The sequence below is a fragment of the Buteo buteo genome, chromosome 4 (assembly GCF_964188355.1).
Source record: "Buteo buteo chromosome 4, bButBut1.hap1.1, whole genome shotgun sequence".
Classification (NCBI taxonomy): Eukaryota; Metazoa; Chordata; class Aves; order Accipitriformes; family Accipitridae; genus Buteo; species Buteo buteo.
In genome coordinates this window covers 14,965,102-14,984,035 of record NC_134174.1, presented here as the reverse complement: position 1 = coordinate 14,984,035, position 18,934 = coordinate 14,965,102, and the positions used below count along the sequence as shown (strand labels likewise).

The window sequence follows — 18,934 nt, the reverse complement described above, 5'->3', positions numbered from 1 at the left end:
TCGATGAAAAAACCAACTAATTAAAACAGCTGTGCAGCTGTACAGCACGTAAAAAGCCTTACTAGCAGAGTCCACCACTGCATCGGTGCAAATGCTACCAGCAAAAACTCCTGCGACATAAATGTTCACCGATACATCCATTTTGCTGTAACTCATTTTCCTAAGCTGTGATTTAATGTATTTGAAGAGACTTCAAGGTGTGCTGAACTCATGAAAACATTCAGTGCTTGCCAAAAAAAAAAAAAAAAAAAAAAAGCAAGCTAAACATTCCTCCACCTCCAAAACCATTATAAGCCTGTTTCTTAAAGATGCACCCATGTTACAGCTCAAGCAACTCACTCATTCATTAAAAAGCACCAGTCACTAAGTTTTATAATACAGCCATCATCTTGCAAATGACTACTGAAGTTAAATGCTAGCACTAATAAAAACTTAAAAAAATACAAATCTCTTACTACCAATCTTTAAAGATTTGTACAGAACATGTAAATAGGAAAACACTTTATATATGTTAAAATCTAAGTCTTTTTTGCAGTTTACTCAGCGTAACCAGGTAGTATTCAGTTGTGTCTGGTTTTTTATGCTTGTGTCCATTTTCAAAACTTCTCGAATCGCCATGGTAGCGTAAGTGGATGGGGGAAGGGAGAACTCCATCTTTAGTGCCCTGAATTTACCATCTATCATAAGGGGTAAGAGGAGACACAAAGTAAGAAAAAGTTGTTAAGCGCATAAGTAATGCTTATTCTGAATGCCATCTAAACTCAACTAAAATTTCCCATGACCAACCCCCCCCCAACCCATAAAGCAAAGCAACTGCCACCACCATACTCCAATTTTACAATCCACTGCAAAATTTCATAAAACAACTTCTCTAACATTTTTATCTCAGCAGGAGGTGGTGTTTTGGGGGCCTTCTTCCTTTTAAAAGCAAAATAAACTTTTGTTCTTCAAAACTGAATTCCTAGCCTCTCTTTACTTTTTCTGGAAAGCAGTGTCAAAAGACATTGTGACCAGAGTTACATAAAAAAAATCTCTGTTGAATTCCGTTAAGTATTTGAGTTGTCTCTTGTGTTCAGTGCAAATAATACGTACTCAAGCATATAGACAATTTGTGGCTTAATTTCAACTTCATGCATTTCACAGACATTTATTTCTAAGCATTTACACAATTTTACAGATGCTTCTAAGAAAATGTAACAGTCAATACAGACTGCTGGAAGAATTGCTTCCACTCTTGAGAAAAAAGGGTACTTATTTAGACACCTAACTTTGGATATCTTTAATACCATTGCTTAACAGTCTAGGTAAATTATAGCTCTTCCTTAAAAGAGCTTTCAATATGTAGCAGTTCAAAGCAAAGCAATACCCAGATCAAACTTCTATTTTGCAAACATCAGCAGAAAAAATCAACTTACTTGTAGGAAGAACTGGTAATGGTTTTCCTTCCAGCTTATCCAAATCCGTAGTAAATAACGGGATTCTGGGATCATCATATGCAACAACCTCCCTTTGTAATATACATAAGATTTTAAAATTATTTTTAAATGATTTAGAATAAAAATTGTTGTTTGTTTTATATAAATTTATATTTATTATAATAACATTTATTATTATAATTTGGCAGTTACAACTGAAATGGAATTTATTTTCTAATAAAATAAGGTAAGGCAGCATTTACGGTGCAATAACTGGTAAAGCTTTATGTACAAGACTTGTCTCTGTTTGATGAAGATTATAAAAAAACCAAACTAGTGAGAACTTCCTATGCACAACTCATCTGTTTTCCCCTCGCAGGCTGTCAGGATTTCCAGCTATACAAGAAGTATAGTTTATGAAATTATGGGAAGAATGGTGTCAACTCTAAGAATACTTGGGCAGGGGAGCGGGGGAAGCTTTCATTTTGAAGAAAGCCATCTAAACTTCTTTGAAAGGGCTTAAATACATATTCTACTCTTTCTGCCATTCATTTAACAGAAATTCTGTATGTAATGATGAGGCTGAAAAAGTAATGGGAAGTAGATAAGCTTTAAACATCAGCACTAATTAAAATAAAGTGTTAACATTTGTTTCTTTTGTCTCACTCCTAAACCCACTATATTTTTTTTCCTATGCATCAGTGATCAAGTCTTTCTGCACATTTGTACAGTCACCTATTTAAAAGGTATTTATTGAGTTGCCCTATGACAACTAGGTTGTATCTCTAACAACAGTGATTTAGTAGGTTTAAGTGATACAAATCTTTCTGATTGACAGACAGATAATTGGAAACCAAGTTTCTCACAGCAAGACTACAAAATCCCCTGTTTTGAACATTATCTATCATGGTTTCAACATAAATAATTATCTATGAAGTGTTCAGGCAAGCCCTTGCAAGGAGTCCAACAACTAGATAGATGTCTTGATACTCATGCATCACAGAACCAGACAACCAAGGAAGAAATAAGGCTAAGGTTCAACTTCAACTACATAAAAAACACGAGGGAAATGCACAGAAGTTCCTCCCTATCTATGCTTCAGTCTACATGTATGTCCCGCGGGTCAATCTAGTGGTTCTTGTACTTAGTCATCCCACATATACTCAATGTTGCCAATTCAAGTGTAATTTCCTTTATTCTCCTACTTACCAGTTGACATTCTGAGGTCGAATGATAATCTTTCTGTAGGCTCCAGAAAGTGAATAATCTCTGATTTTATGCCTCATGTTGTTGATATCAAGATTGTCAGCTACTAGCATTTCCTTGTAGGCCTCACCAACTGCAAGAGAGGAAAATATTTAATATGAGAGGCTGACTGAAACAGCCCGTTTTCATGGATCATTCCTTCCCTTATATTTAGTAGTTTCAGCATATATGGGGTAAATGTTACACAAGTTTAAAATTACTTACTGCAAATCTTATTACCTACATTGTTTGCTTCCACAACCTGATTAGACTAGTCTCAGGTATACAGAGAAAAAAAAAAACCAAAAGGGACCAGACTACCCATTGTTCTCTTTGAAACAACAGCAGAGTGAAATGAGTTAAGAGCGCCCTCTGAAGAAATTAGCCGGTAGGGACCTTTAAGTACACTGCCAACAGAAGGAGTAATTCTTTAAGTCTTGTATCTTCAAGTAAGGGCTTGTGCATGCATACTTGGGGAAGACAATGGAAATGCAAGAATATACTGCAGCTAAAATGCTGTCCGGTGCCTTTCATCTGCAGTGCAATTGCCAGCATTACTTCATGCAGTTGGGAATTTTAAACAGGAATAAGTTAGGCTTACTGTGGGCAAACCCCAGTATAAATATATTGAATGTAAAAAACTGCAGCTTTTCTTTCCAGTCTTTTAACTCAGTGTGGTTCAGAGCCACAGCTCATCACAAAGATCTTTACCTTCCAAGTGTCTCAGAGGTGGGTGACAAATGGGATCCTGGCTCTGGGACTTAGGTCTGACAGGCAGACAGTCTCAAGAGACTTGACTGGTCTTTTAAGGACAACTAAGTACAAGAGCAGTTCAACCCAATATTGAGGAAAACAAGCAGACGTATTGGGAGTCTGGTTTGGCTATGTAGGGAACTCATGACTAAGCTCATATATAAGGACACATACAGTAGGTGAAAGCTAGGGCCAGCTACGAAGAAGGATTATACAAACATTGTCCAGGCACGTAGGGATGGTGTTCGGAAAGCCAAAGCTCAGCTGGAGTTGAAATCAGCAACAGACATCAAGAGCAACAGAGTTAAGCTGCAACATCAGGAATGAAAGAATACAACAAGGAAAATGTTGGCCTGCTGCTAAACGGGGCAGCTGGTCTAGAGACAGACATAAGGCTGATGGTCTCAGCGACTCCTTTGCCTCAGTCTTGACCAGCAAGCTCTCCCAGGCCTCTGTTCCTAGAGGCAAGGTTCAGGAAAGAGAGGGACTACCAGTACTGGAAGAAGATACAGGTTGAGAGAGCTGGCTCACATCATGGTAAAGCTTTTCTCTATCATCTCTGAAAGATCGTGTTGATCTGGGGAGGTCCCAGGCGACTGCAGAAAACCAAGTGTTGCACTCGCCTTCAGAAAGGGTAAGAAGTATGATCTAGGGAATTACAGACCAGTCAGACTCACTTTGGTCCCTAGGAAAAATAATGGAGCTAATCCTCTTGCAACATGTTTCTGGGCACACAATGAGAATAGTGGTGAGCATGGTTTTACCAAAGAGGGAAAAAGGAAAAGAAAAACCAAAAAACCCACCAACCTTACTGCCTTCTATGATGAAATTATTACACCTGTAGATAAGGGGAGAGCAGTGACTGTTGCCTACCTTGCCTTTAGCATGGCTGTTGACATGTTCCCACAGCATCCTTGTATCCAAGATTAGAACGTTACAGTGGGTGGACTGCTAGATGGGTAAAGAACTGTCTGGCTCATCGTCTCAAAGGATAGTGACTACTGGTTTGAGCTCTACCTAGAAGCTCGTTACAAGCAGAGTTCCTCAAGGAACTGGGATGTGTCCTGTTGCCTTTATCAGCATACATGGAGGAGGAGCTGGAATTCCCCCCAACAAGTTTGTGGACAAATCAAGCTGGGGTGGCAGTCGATACACTCAAGGCAGGACTGCCATTCAGAGGGACTTAGGCAGGCTAGAGGAACGGGCCAAGAGAAACCTCATGAAATTCAGCAAGGACAAAGTCCTGTACCTGAGAGTGATTAACTCCTTGCAATGGTCCAGGCTAGGGAGCAACTCTGCCGACAGTCCCCTGGGACTCCCAGTGGAAAGAAGACTTAACAGAGTGTTCTGGCAGCAACAAAAGCTAGTATCATCAGGAGCTTAGTCAGTAGCTACACAAAGAAAAAACAATTACTGCCCTTTACTGGGCACTAATGAGACTGCACTTAGAATAGTGCACCCAGTACAAAGTAGATGCTGATAAACTGGAGTGAGTCCAATGGAGGACAACCTCAACGGCCAGGGGTTGTAGCCCATGTGCTGTAAGGAGAGTCCAAGAGAACTGGGCTTCTTTAGTTTAGAGAAGAGAAGACTTAGAGACTATTTGTTCTTGAAAGTTTCAGACAAAGCCCTGAGCAAGCTGGCCCCAATAGAGCACTGACCTTGCTTTGACCAAAAGGTTGGACCAGATGGCCTCATGAGGTCCTTTCCAACTGAAATGTTTCTACAACTCTATCCCTTAATAGTAACATCATGCTCCATGCAATTAATTATAGATCACTCAACCTATTCCATTAAAAACAATTTAGAACCAAGACACTGTATAAACAGGAGATGAAAGATATGCTTTTTAAAATATTTTTTAAAAACTTTCATGTTGGTTAATATTTAATTAAACAGATCTGTTTCTTTTTGCTAACTTCCAAGCGTTTGCTTGGGTTACAAATTCTAGAAGTTTGGTTTGTTTTCTAATTTAAAAATCAAATGCATACACTTTTCAATTAACATTTCACCATTTTTTTCCATTTGTGCTGAGATAAATAATTTTGCCTCAGTAAAAAAATCTCTTTCTTTGGAAAAGCTACGAGCTAAAAAGAAATATGAAACAGACTGATGTTAAGTGAAACAAGTTACAACTGTAGACTATTATTATCAAAATGGAAGAGGCTGACAGTAATGTATCAGATCTGAAATAGTGTATTGTTTTAATGGTCACCAAGGTTGCGTAGATCTAATCTTCCTTTTAAGAACAATCTTAAAGCAGACTTACATTTTCAGAGTAAGTACATAAGTTAACAGTCAGACTTACTTTTATGCTTTGGATAAATAACATCAAATCCAGGCAACGGCATCACTACATCATGGATAGTGTAGTTATCAACATCTCCTTCTTCGATATGAACAGCTGTGGCTACAATCAGGACAGAAAAATTAAGAGTTGCCAGTATGGATGTCTGTGACAGTTAACATTAGCTAAATTTAAAATGAACCATTTGATTGAAACAAAGCCTACTTTGAGAGGGATAACTACGGTGTTTTATCTCCACTTAATAGACAACATTTCCAAGAAAAGAAGTAACAGTCTTCAAGGCTGTCACAGTTACCGGCAGAATCACAGCCTGGTTTCCAGTGACTTTTTAGAGTTGAATGAAATAAAGACTGCTAGATGAATAATCCCCTTACCAGGCATACATGAAGGAGAAATACTGCGGATATTCTCACCCCAGGGAAATGCCAGAGCAAATCCAAGTGAAGAAAGTTTTAACTGAGTGGAGCTTCTGCTTTACAAGACACTAACGCAAACAAAAACTTTTGTGGTTAAAACATTCATAACATCCTTCCATAGTTCTCCATAGCGCAACTAGATTTGAGTTCATTCTTGAGAACAATCAGTCCTTCATTGTCTCTCTTCCCTATCCAGCTATTTGGGACGTGTAATACCTAACTTACAATTCCTTGCAAAATTTGACTAAAACTGGCCAATGGATTCAGAAATGGGTGAGAGGGAAAAAGAAAATATGTACGCAGTATCACATAAACAGATATGTGCCTTGTTTTCCTAGGAATTTGAACTACACAGCAAAACTTTTTGTTTGTCTGATTTTACCTCCTTTAAGTGTGAGATCTCCTGGTACAGCTCTAAGCCCGTATTCTTCTATTCTCTTGCTCACCATATTATTCCACACATAACTCTGGTAGCTATGAATATACATTAAACGATTATTTCTTGGTATCTAGAGGTAAAGAAAAAAAAAGAAGTGAAACATCAGAAAGATGTATTTTTAGGTTTTTTTCTCAATCATAACCAAACCAGCATATATTTGAAATGTTACCTTCTCCAGCAACAAGAGTAACACAATTTCTTCATATACAAATTTGATTTTTGTTCATTATTTGGGAAAAAGGTATGTGAAGAAATAATGCTTTTATACATTTGAAATCCACACAAAAAAAACCCTGTACTTTAATTAAGAAAAAAAAAAAGCTTTTTTTTTTAATTCAACAGCTCATCAAACACCTGGGGCTATTACAAAACACTGAATTCATACTCAACCTCCTGAAATTGTAAATAAACTTTGCAGATGTGAAACCACAGTGTTACTCTAATTATCTTCTTCATAAACAAGAAATTACTCCTCAGCTCCTACAATGGGCCAGTAGTTTGCTGGTGATGAGGTATTTTCTCCAAAGACTTGATCTTGATTACAGTACTCGAAAATGACAGTGAATCCACCATCTCTATGCCAAGCTGATTCAATAGCACACTATCAGTTTGATTTATACTTTTAAAGCAACAGAAGAACTCTGATACTGAACCTTTGCACAATTCTCAGATCTGTATTATACATGGTTACTAAGTATAACTGTATTGCTTCCAACATACCAGAGTTTGTTGTATAAATTGGAAAGCTTATTATGCATACATTAATTACAGATGTCATCAGTTACCATGCAGCAGTACTTCAAGCAAAAAGACAGGATAAATGTAAAGATTTTACACTTAACCTTCTATTCATCAAGCACCTATGAGTCTATTTCAAATTCATCATGATACCATCAAAACAACGTTTATTCAAGTAAATACCCCACAGCACTTTTACACTCACTATGCCAAATGCAGAGATTATGTTCTTCATTCCATACTTTAAGAGTCCACGTAGAAGCTGTCCTTCCACGCACCTTTTTACGGGTAGTTTCTTGAGGGCTGCTGCTGGATCTTTAGTCTTTGCCCATTCTTCTCTGCATTTTACCAAGTATCCCTTTTCAGCTAGAACAAGGATGTAAAACAAAAATATTTTAACTACACACCAAAACAGCATCCATCTTGCCTTTTGTTAAAACAATTGAAAAATGAAAGTTTCAGTCACAGTAATTACACAGATTAACAGAATCACTGAATAGTTGAGGCTGGAAGGCTTCACATGAAATCTGAGCAGACTCTGTGTGTAAGTATTCAGGTCCCTTTTCACCCCCAATGCAAGAAACTGCACAGCAAGGAAAGAGAAGCAGAGAGTCTGAAGATTACTTCTCCATTGCTAAACTGGCTGAAGTTTAGCATGTGCAAAGCTGTCCTCAATAATGTCCTTTCAAATTAGAAGAATCAAAATCTAAAAGTGTTTTTCCTGAACATAGAGTTCTTGGAAGAGGAGAGGCAGAAACACCTGATGTATCATTTTTCAGTCCTTACCTCCTGGTCGTGGTTTTAATATCAAATCCATTACTTCATTCCAATTGTTCTGTAGAATAGCTCTAAGATTCAAACAGTAAAGTTTATTAAGAACTGACTACATATATTTTAAGGAGATTTAGCCAACTTATGCAAAAAAAGAAGTGTTAGTGTTTAGATTTATGGAATATTAAAAGTAGTGGTATTATGCAAGATACGTGCTGAAGCAAGTTCAGATACAAGTTCTTTCTTAAGTCTAAAATTAAAACTGGCACATGCAATATGCCAGAAAAACATTCCCCAAAATGCATTAGAAATTATACACAGATAAAAATAAAGTCTAAAAAAGAAAAAGAAAAAAAAAAAAAGGATGAAAACAACACGTACCTGCCAATTTGATATGTAGGAACAGCTGTGGTTCCAAATCTTTGCATTCCATAGTAATTAATGAATCCAATTTCCCTGAGAGAGTGCATTGCTTGCTCTATCTGGTCATCAGTTCCTGTTATGTTTCTAGTATTAAAAAAAAAAAAAAAAAAAAAAAAAAAAAGAGTTACAGACAGCTTAAGGGCTTACTCTATTTTGTGATTCCCCATAATACTAAAGCTCAACATCAACAATATATAGCACTTATCAAGTTCAACGGACTCCTGTCAATAGAAGGACTTTTCTTCTTTTTTGTAACACAAGATGCACTGATATCCCTTAATTATTTAAAGAGAAAAAAAAAAATTCTAACAGAACTGTCGAAATACATACTAACATACTACCTGAGAACAACAGTGAAATGGTTCCCTTGCAGTTCTCCTAATTTCAGTGGATGGTTCTTGTAACTGAAATTTCCTAATTTGAAGTTCATCAAACATTTATTCAAATGAGCAAGTCTTTGTGCAGTGATTCTAAAAAGAAACAGACAACAGTGACCAAACCTATGCCTAGAAGAACACAGTTAAACAAATATAGAAATGCCATCATTTCAAAACAAAAAGCAGCAAGTCCAGTTTCCCCCATTTTCTATTGTTGCCTTTTTGAAGTATTTTAATGAAATACCTAAAAGAAAAGAACAGGTAATTCTTAAGGCTACTTATACAAAAGAAAATGTATACTGTGACAAAGACTGTTAGTACTGTCTTTTCAGATCTATGTTACAGTATGCACTCAACAAAAAGTATGTTGCAATATTGATGTATACTGTACCCCACAAGCTGAACTCTGCTTTATTTGAGTGAGGACACAATGGATACACTCCAGTAAGCAGTCATAACCACAGACTTAAGTAATTAGCCACTGTGTAAGCTTACTGCAGATGAAGAAATATGAAATCCAGTCTGTCACTGGTATCTGTCATTTTTGTTGCTAGTACTTTTGGAAGCATAGCCTGTTCTTTGCATCACTGAACTGCTCTTTGACACTTCCACTAAAATTTACACCAGGATAGACAAGTTTACCAACTAGCATGGCCAGCCTACCCAGCTCAGACTGGGCTGATAAACGGTAATGTCTCCTCTCCTGCGCCATCCTTCTCCAAGGCTGCGCAGGAGGGTCGGGTACTGTGGCACTACTGAACAGACACCACAAATCAGTACTCTCCTCTGCAGGCAATGCTTACAAAACACTGAAGCTCTTGGACACAACATTAAATGTGATCATGTTAAAAGTAAAAGAACAGCACCTGAGATGGCTACACCACAAGTTTGGTTAATTGTCATCACTTTGCAAACTTGCCTTGCAGCAACAAGAATCTGGGGCTTCTCACAATTCATAAATCAGTAATTCCTTTTATGTGTGCCAACGTATGCACATGCAAACCACTGGGAGGAAAAACATGAACAGTTAAGTACTGAATGCCCCCCTTTTAACAAGGATTTGATCAAATTTCTGGCTCTCAAACCTTGGAATTCCTCACCTGAGGAGTGTGGTTTTCAAAGAGTTGTAAACAGTAGTCCAGGCAGAATATTCCAGCTAGCTAAACAGATATTGTAATGTATGACTGCGAGGCATCCATCATTCTCGGTTATGGATGTAACACTAATTTCAAGTGCCCAGAAACCACATAATTATCTTGGAATATGAGGAAAATAAAATTTATTTTCTCTTAGTAGATGACTTATGCGAGTAGGTTAAGGCAGGAAAAATTCCTCATAAATTTTTGCCTCTTCTGGCTACTCACAGATGAGCAAAGACAGTGGTTAGCCTTCTCTGGAGCTGTTCAGAGTGTTCAGTGAGAAAGAAAATAGGATTCCAGCTGGAGGAAGTGGGAAACAAAAGTCAGGAAGGAAACAGGACATAATTTTCACTGTGTCATTCTGTTTTTCTGCTGTTGCATGGGAGCCATGCAAAGTAAGAGCACGTAGGCAATTTGGCCCACTGCTTCAGCCAAATACATGTATCCAGCCTATGACTCGGAGCACCACTGACTGAAAATACTAGCAATCACCATGGAATAAAAAAGGATTATAGCATCTTCATTAATACATGTGCTTTAAAAGATCAGGACCTGAATCTGCCATTTGCATCACATGCATACTGAGTCTTCAAGGTATTTAGCAAGATATTCAAGCTATCATGGTACGAGTGCAAATACTCCAGTGTACTTTCACTTACCTAAGAACAGCGATCTCTTGAACTGTTATAGCCCTTTTATCTTTAGTTCCCATGTAGGAAAATATGTTTGGCTTCACTCTTAAAAGCAACAGTAACAGATATTACGTATATTAAAATAGCCACAGATCGAACATAATTTTCACTATAATTACCTAGAATTATTAATCATCAGTATTAAAAATAGAAAATATACATATATTCCCCAGAACTGGCTACAATTTGACATGTGACATTTTCTAATCTCATCTATAAGTACATAAAACACAGAAAAAAATATACGTAGACAGATTCGCTTTTGCCACAACTGTGCTTTCAGAATATAAGCTTTGAAGTACTTCTTTATATACATCCACTCAATGCACAAACATGCAGCCACCACTAACTCCACTAAAAAAAACCAAAACCCAAACATGTTCATTTCTTCCTTAAACTTCAAATAACATGTCTGTTTGAATACCATGCGCACACATTATGTGAGAATATGAGAAGTTAATTTAAAATTTGATCCATTTCTTTCCTTGAGTGGAAAATTTCCTTTCCTTTTTCCACTTCGTACTTTACAGCCTGTGTTACACAGGGAATATTTCCAGTTATTCCAGCTATGGGCACCAGGGGGTAGCAGCATTGCCATTACATAAATTCTTCCACCAAACTATGCTCCTACCATTCTGTTCTCAAATACAAATACTAGTAGTATACTGGTTAAGAGCCTAGATTACAAACATTTATTTTTGGACAGGAAGGGCAAAGGGAAAAGAAGGGAAGTAGCGAAGTTTCCCTATAAGTAGATCACTGAATTGACCCAATTTTAAAGTAGTCCTTCCCCTGCAATTCACTGTGTTCACATCACGCCTTTGGCAAATCTTTTTGTTGCTGCACTTGATGGGGTGAAAGGAACTAAGACTGTGTTGCCATGGAGAAATTAATACATGGAACAACAGTTTATCAACTGTAACTGCTTAGGAACTGATCAGCATATTATCACAACAATATCTGACAGGTTCATAACATACTTGCATATATTCACACACTGGGAAAAAACTGGCTTTTAATTCAGGTTACGCACATTAAGGCTTTGAGCTGCCAAGCCTTTCTCACGTCAGCCAACTTCAATTGTGGACCTTTTATCCATTGAAGTAGTAGAATACGGTCTTTTAAATTTCTTGGGATAATTCTGTTCCATTCTCACCTCCTTCCAAAACTTACAAGTTTCAAATTTGATATTCTAAAATAACTTTTTTTTTTTTTTAACAGTTAAACACTGGCTACAAATTAGGCAATAGTAATCACTTGTGTTACTCTTACACAATTCTGAAGCATAACATTCACAGTTAACATGAAATATACAGGGTTTTAACCCCAGCCAACAACTAAGGACCACGCAGCCGCTCACTCACTCCCCACCCACCCAGTGGGATGGGGGAGAGAATTGGGAGAGAAAAAAAACCGTAAAACTTGTGGGTTGAGATAAAGAGTTTAATAGGATAGAAAGGAAGAAAATAATAATGATAATATTAATAATAAAATGACAATAAAAATAAAATAATTGGAATAGACAAAACAAGTGATGCACAATGCAATTGCTCACCACTCACTGACTGATGCCCAGTTAGTTCCCAAGCAGCGATCTGTCCCCACCCCCCCAGCCCCCACTCCCCCCAGTTTATACACTGGCCGTGACATCCCATGGTATGGAATACCCCTTTGGCCAGTTTGGGTCAGCTGTCCTGACTGTGTCCCCTCCCAGCTTCTCGTGTCCCTCCAGCCTTCTTGCTGGCTGGGCATGAGGAGCTGAAAAATCCTTGACTTTTAGTCTACATACTACTTAGCAACAACTAAAACATCAGTGTGTTATCAACAGTCTTCTCATACTAAATCCAAAACACAACACTATACCAGCTACTAGGAAGAAAATTAACTCCATCCTAGCTGAAACCAGGACAAGGGGGAGAACTGCATGCTATCCAGGCTGGCAGAAACAACAGCCTTACCTTAAAAATTTGGATAGGACATTAATGGCATCCATAGTATCCTTGTTCTCCTTGTACAGTACAAAGTGGCAGTAGCTTCCCCTAGATTTTGGCCAAGAGTGTTTTCTTGGATCTTTAAAAAAGAAAGGTGAAAATTTGTAAAGTGTCAATTTTTTAAAATTTAATTAGTATCTTTGCCATTGCAGCTACATTTAAAACAAATGTGCAAGAGTCAACTTCTGCTAATTTCCATCTGCTTTAAAGAAAAGAAAAGAAAAGAAAAGAAAAGAAAAGAAAAGAAAAGAAAAGAAAAGAAAAGAAAAAAGCTGCAAAGCACATTGAAAAAGACCTTCTCCCCTTCCACTGGGCTGTATGCTTTTGTTTAACCAATTCTGTCACCTAGAAAATCTTGCATGAAATGGTGACAGTTCCTTCGTCACGAAATTATTAAAAATATACCCTAATCATTTAACTGCCATATTGCCTGATTGGATTTCTCAAAAACATTATAATTACAATGACTTTCAACAATAAAAGCCACTCCACATTTCATCTAGGGCCTTCTATAATTAACATATGAGGACCATTGGAGGCCTGTTTGTGGGAAGACTACGATTACTACTTATAGTACTAACATATTCTTTACTTCTGTAGGATTTTTTTGTGTGCCATGCAAAAGCATGGGTCGTATCTCTACGAAAGACTAAAAAAAAATATACTCATAAGAAGTTACTTTAAGGTGAATTTTTTTTTAAATCCTGTGGAAGAGAGAAATCTGGCATAATAGAGACATTAACAAGTAATTCAAGCCAGATACTGTGCAGTGTTTAGGGAAGGCCAGAGGGCGAAATAACTTCAGCTCCGGCAAACTTACAACTGATTTACAATTCTGTACAATTAGGTGTTTTCTGGAGAGGGAAGAAAACTGTCAATGTATTTGTCAAGCTTCTGTTGCACACAAAAGCCTCCAGAGATAAAACTTTCCTTTTACAATCATCCACTGTTGATGGCATTACTGGGAAGGAGGACTGATTCTACACAGGTTTAGCAATCAATTTTGAGGTGCTTTGTTTACCAACTCCTGTTTTGTAAGAAGAAAACTAAGGATTTGGTTTTGTTTTAAATCAGAAGTCCGTTATCTCTTGGTAGCCACCAAGCAGACATTCCTGGTTTTGTACAAAAAGGGCTTAAGTGTCTTTCATTAACAGCAAAAGCTAACTGAAAAAAGCCAGTCCTGTTCCAGTATATAAACACCAATGCAGGAAAGAAGTTCTTGGGAAATTTTGCTCTTTTTGCTCCTGGTAGTTTAATAAAGCCAGATAGCCCACACAGCCAGTGAATATGTTTAGTTTTCAGGAAACTTTCTGGTAAAAGATAATTCTTGCTTTTTTGAGAAGCTGCCATCCATACACACACTTCTGCAAAAACAGTTTTGGATGCTACAGTATAAAATACTATACACATAGTTTTTAATCACTTAAAAATTATTGCAACACTTGCCTTGTACCATCAGTTAATAAGCAAAGCCCCCCCCATGGAGTTTCCTAGGGCCTAAACTGAGCAGCATGGTCCAAAGCCTGTTAAGAGACCTCATGCTCCTGCTGGTCTCCCTTCTTAGCCACCACTGCTCTTAAACACAGTCAAGGAAACACTGCATTCAGCTTGAAGAGCAAGGTCCTTCATGAAGAACTTGGTAATTAGAAGGGAAGAGAGGAAGACAGAGCGTGATTCACAAGGAAAGTCTTCTCCAGCTGGAATCGTTCTTTAAATTTAATCCATCTTACACGCAGTCATTTCAACATCCTTCAAAAAGTGAGCCCTAATCTGGGCTAGACTAAAAAGGACTCTATAGATACTATACCTATCAATGGGCTCCTCATGCTTTGGGCATCACAACCACATGCCTATCCATCACACTGCCCATCATGCTGTGTACTGGGAGGCTGCAGTTACAGTCCCGATATTTAACCATTCCTCAACCACTACTTCAAAGTATTCAACTGGATAGATGGACCAGAAGGACAGTATGCACTCCCTATTGCTATGTTTCAGAGTTGTTACATTTTTGACAGTGAAATCGTATTTCTAAGCCCTTTTTCCAAACCTTTTGCTGCAGCTCGAGGGCTGGAAGCTCTTTTTTAATATTGGAATGTATGATATATACTTTTAAGGTTGTATAAATACAGATAGTAGTGTCTGAAATACAATGCTGAAGGGCAAAGGCTCAGCTTAATGAAGTCAATGGAAACTTTACCATGGATGTCAAACAGTATTGTCAAAACTGGTAATTCACATCACTTATTACTGGCAGACGTTCTCTGCACTGAACGACTACTGCCTGTACTGCACTAGGAAAAAGAGGTAGCACAAGCCCAATTTTTGGCTGTTGCAGGGAATTTTAAGCATAACTTATCGGGGGGGGGTGTGGGGTGTGTGGGGGGTGTGTGTGTGTGTGTTAATGAATTAATTGTTACTAGTTTGGCCAGTCTTGTTGCTATTTAGGAGGTCATAATGGTTGGCATTTCATTTTGTTAGCATGAAATGTCAACATCTCTTACCTGTTGCAGTTCTGACCTCTGTCCCAATGCATAGCATAAAGAGCACAAGAGAGTAGCATTTAATTTTTAGACTGTCAAAGGGTTTTTAGAGGTGAACATGCAGGTTTATGGTTATGGGATTGTTTATGCTTTAGGGAGCATCCAACAGTTAGGTGGTGGATGACAGCAATTTAGACAGTTATGCAATGGAATCGTGCAGAGGCAAACAGTGAACATATGGAAAGCTTCAATCGGAGATGCAACAAACTTCATTTGTGGACAATGATGAAACAGTTTACTGACAATTTAGTAAGGCAGTATTTTAAGTATTTTGGGTGTAAACTTACTATAGACACAAAGCAGCTTCTAATTTTAAATTTTAGGCAAAGGATGTTTGGTAGCCTTTCACATTATCAACAAAAGTAATCAGGTATCTCAGCTAATCTTCGAATATTCTACACTTCTGAAATGTTTCTTGCCTGGGGAACCCACTCAGGACTAAGATGCATTAGTGGCTATATAAACACAAAAGATAAATATATTCCTGACTAAAAAGAACTTGCACTCTTAAATCCTACGTTCATAAGCATTTACACACACTCACTGAAACTGCACACATCTCCGCCAACATGCACAGATGTTTGTACCATCACAGCTTAGGAATCCAAGTTTGAATGGATGATGTTTCTCTGCATCACAAGATGGTGCTCCAGATAATGTTTTAATCCTAGAGACACATCACTAAATTCTTTTCAGCGTATTTCCAATACTTAAATTCTTTTATACAGTATCTCTTAAATCAGATTGGTCAGCTCACTAACAATCACTTCACTGTAACAATGGTTAAAGAATAGAAGCAGCAGAAGGAAAAGGTGGAGGTAAAACCAGTACGAACCAACAGAGAACAAAACTGTCCGAGGAGAATTTTGTGCTGGTAAGTATACATACTCCATGCAAAAAGCATGCAAACATACAAATTTTCTAAACATGGTTAAACAAGATAGATAAACATATTATAATTGTACCAATTAAAGTAAAACATTGCCATATTTGCTTAGAACAAGCCTTAAAAAATAGTAACTAAATTGAATGTGGAGATGGTGTTCTTTCCAATTTTAAATTATCTCCTTAACTTTTCTCCATCTCCTTCATCTTCAAAATGAAAGGGCTAGGTTTACATACTGTCACTTGTAGTAGGTTGAAGTGACATAAGAATGCAATCATTTTAAATAAAACATTAATACCTTGTGTTAAATGTGCAACATTCTGCATGTAGACAATCCTCTCGCTTAGTAGCAACAAATTTGTAGTAACATTAAAAGATGTAGAACACATGAATTTATCCCCAGTAACCAAAACAGTATTTGGCAAGGTTAAGGTGGATAACACTTCATTTTGAAAATCCTTCGTTACTTTGATTATTCCAAAATAGTAACTGTGATTTATAATGAATAAAGACAATTTTCTGCAAATGTAATTAGCCCTGGCAGCAGAAGTAGCCTTAAAGATCATGGTAAATATATCATGTTCATAAAAAAATATAACTCTGAGAAAACAAATAGGTGCTTGTCTCTATTCACGTCATTGAGAATTTTGTAATGGATTTTCAAGATAGTCAAGATTACACTGACTGACAGTGTAATGTATGCATTTCAACTACAACCTCTTACTTCCACAATGCACTCTTACACGTCCAGATAAGTTCATGAAAGCTAAGCTCCAATACTGAAAATAAAGCCCCTATTTTGCCTATTCCCACTGAAATAGAAAAAAATCCTCTCACTTCTAACATGGTTTTATTTGACGAATGATTTGGAAAGAAAAACAAGTGGAAAGTTAAACTTGAGACACTCCTTCTGTTCCTAGTCATTTTAGATGCACAGCATCAGTTTCAAAGAGGAAAAAGCAAAGGCAGATTACATTACGAAGTACACTCCACCCACCTGAAGTATTTACTAACGATTTTTGGTTTGGGGATAATTTTAGCATTTACTTTACCCAACTGCTGTGATACTGAAACTCACTTGCCAGTGCTTTTTTCCCAGCAGCATGATAAGCAATAATGTATTTTTTTCCATCTCGATCTTCTGTTTTAGTCTCCAGTCCAGGAAACAAGGACTTCACAGCCTGATGGATAACTGTTCTTTTTTCTTTGGTGTCTTCAATTACCTGTGTTAATACACACACATGTAGAAGCCACATAATGTAATACAAAATGGGAGGGATTCTCTCAGAGTTAAATTTTGCATGCTTAAAGAAAACCTACCAAATCACACTAAAGTACTGAATAGGTGTACTTTTAAAGTCTGGCCTACTTATTAAAATTAGTTTGAAAAATAATAAACAACTCTGCTACAAACCCCAGCCTCAATATTCACAAAAGAAAATTCTCAAGATTTATTCCCTTCTTCTGTGTTTAATAAAATTCCCTCTTCTAATGAAAACTCTGGCAAAACAAAGTTTTTCTATATGCAATAAAGAAAAAAAAATGGCTAGATAAGATTATTTAATGTGTGAATGCATATTTGAAAATACCAAATTTAATCCCACTCATCTCTGTGTCCCAAGTTTAGCTCAACAGTTATTCTTCAAGTATATGGAATATTTGGATGTTTAAAAATACAAAGTTTTCATTTCATTTTGTACCTTCTTATTTTGCTTGTTACAGAAGAGCATATTTATCTTCTTTTCTATTAAATCACTAAACACTGACCTTGAAATAGTCTTTCATCAGGACGGATGTTTTATTTAATCCTTCTTACATAATTATTCTATAAAATACTACTAGACAAAAACCAAAAATACTGCAAGAAAATTTTAACGCCACAGAAATTAAGACATGTATTTGAGTTCATGTGTACAGTCCCACCGAAATCAAAACGACAACTCATGTGCATAAATTTGAGTGTATCTGTAAGGCTTCAGAGAATTAAACCCTAAAATGGAAACATTTCAGTTATTACCTGTTGCATCATGTTCAAACTGCTCTTATAACTTAGATGCATTAGAAAGTACATCACGTATCTTCCACTCACTCACTCTCTCATCCCACCCCACCCCGTCATATAATTTATTAATTTTACCTCTATGGCCACACTCGTTTCCTTATTCTTAAGAAGCTGGAGCTCCTCTAAACGCTGCTTGTCTTCATCTGACAAAACTGTAAATGTTTCTTCTGATGGGTCCTAGTACATATTTGGGGGTGGAAAAACAAACATTCAATAACCCTCACAGAACATCTTTCAGCCTTTTAATGTTTTTGCTTAAGGAGCATAGCCATCACCAAATCTTTACCTCAAAATTTACCTCATCATCCACTGGAACAGAAAAGTCATCTAAATGGCTCACACGTCCATCTTTGCCTATTTCATGGACAACAAAGTCCGAATATCTGATAGGAAGAAACATGCATTAAATTTGTAATAAAATAAAAATCCCACATCACATAAAGTCCTTTCCCAAGAAGCTTTTTGTTAGCAGAATTCACTCAAGAATTCCAAATTCACATAATTCAATTCACATAAAAGAAAATTCGACCGTGAGAAAGCTGTACCTATTCCCATCCCTCAGAAGGATACCATGAGAACACAGAAGGTCTGGTATATCTAAACACAGCAGACTTCTTTGCAGATAACCAAACACCTGCTGTAGTTATTCTGAGTCATTTTCTCACTAGCTTGCAGAGACCAGTAATGCCTATCCTTAATACCAGTCATTACTAGCAATTAAGACTCTACCGCACTG

General features: G+C 37.1%; 1 protein-coding gene across 8 annotated transcripts in view; it reads right to left on the bottom strand.

Moving 5' to 3' along the window:
- Window positions 1-355: 355 nt before the first annotated feature.
- Window positions 356-18,934, bottom strand: part of PUS7 (pseudouridine synthase 7) — a 46,420-nt gene continuing 27,841 nt past the window's right edge. For 5 of the 8 annotated variants that reach the window (XM_075024824.1, XM_075024822.1, XM_075024823.1 and 2 more), the window contains 15 exons: window positions 18,485-18,581; window positions 18,274-18,375; window positions 17,215-17,359; window positions 12,675-12,786; window positions 10,684-10,761; window positions 10,250-10,324; window positions 8,850-8,978; window positions 8,467-8,592; window positions 8,101-8,162; window positions 7,520-7,680; window positions 6,520-6,646; window positions 5,722-5,823; window positions 2,625-2,754; window positions 1,416-1,507; window positions 356-677 (listed from right to left, as the gene is read on the bottom strand). In XM_075024824.1, the coding sequence (XP_074880925.1) occupies window positions 541-677; window positions 1,416-1,507; window positions 2,625-2,754; window positions 5,722-5,823; window positions 6,520-6,646; window positions 7,520-7,680; window positions 8,101-8,162; window positions 8,467-8,592; window positions 8,850-8,978; window positions 10,250-10,324; window positions 10,684-10,761; window positions 12,675-12,786; window positions 17,215-17,359; window positions 18,274-18,375; window positions 18,485-18,581 (1,675 nt within the window). In that variant the 3' untranslated portion in view covers window positions 356-540. The remainder of the gene's footprint in view (window positions 678-1,415; window positions 1,508-2,624; window positions 2,755-5,721; window positions 5,824-6,519; window positions 6,647-7,519; window positions 7,681-8,100; window positions 8,163-8,466; window positions 8,593-8,849; window positions 8,979-10,249; window positions 10,325-10,683; window positions 10,762-12,674; window positions 12,787-17,214; window positions 17,360-18,273; window positions 18,376-18,484; window positions 18,582-18,934) is intronic. The other 3 variants (XM_075024828.1, XM_075024829.1, XM_075024830.1) reach the window with 3 other exon arrangements.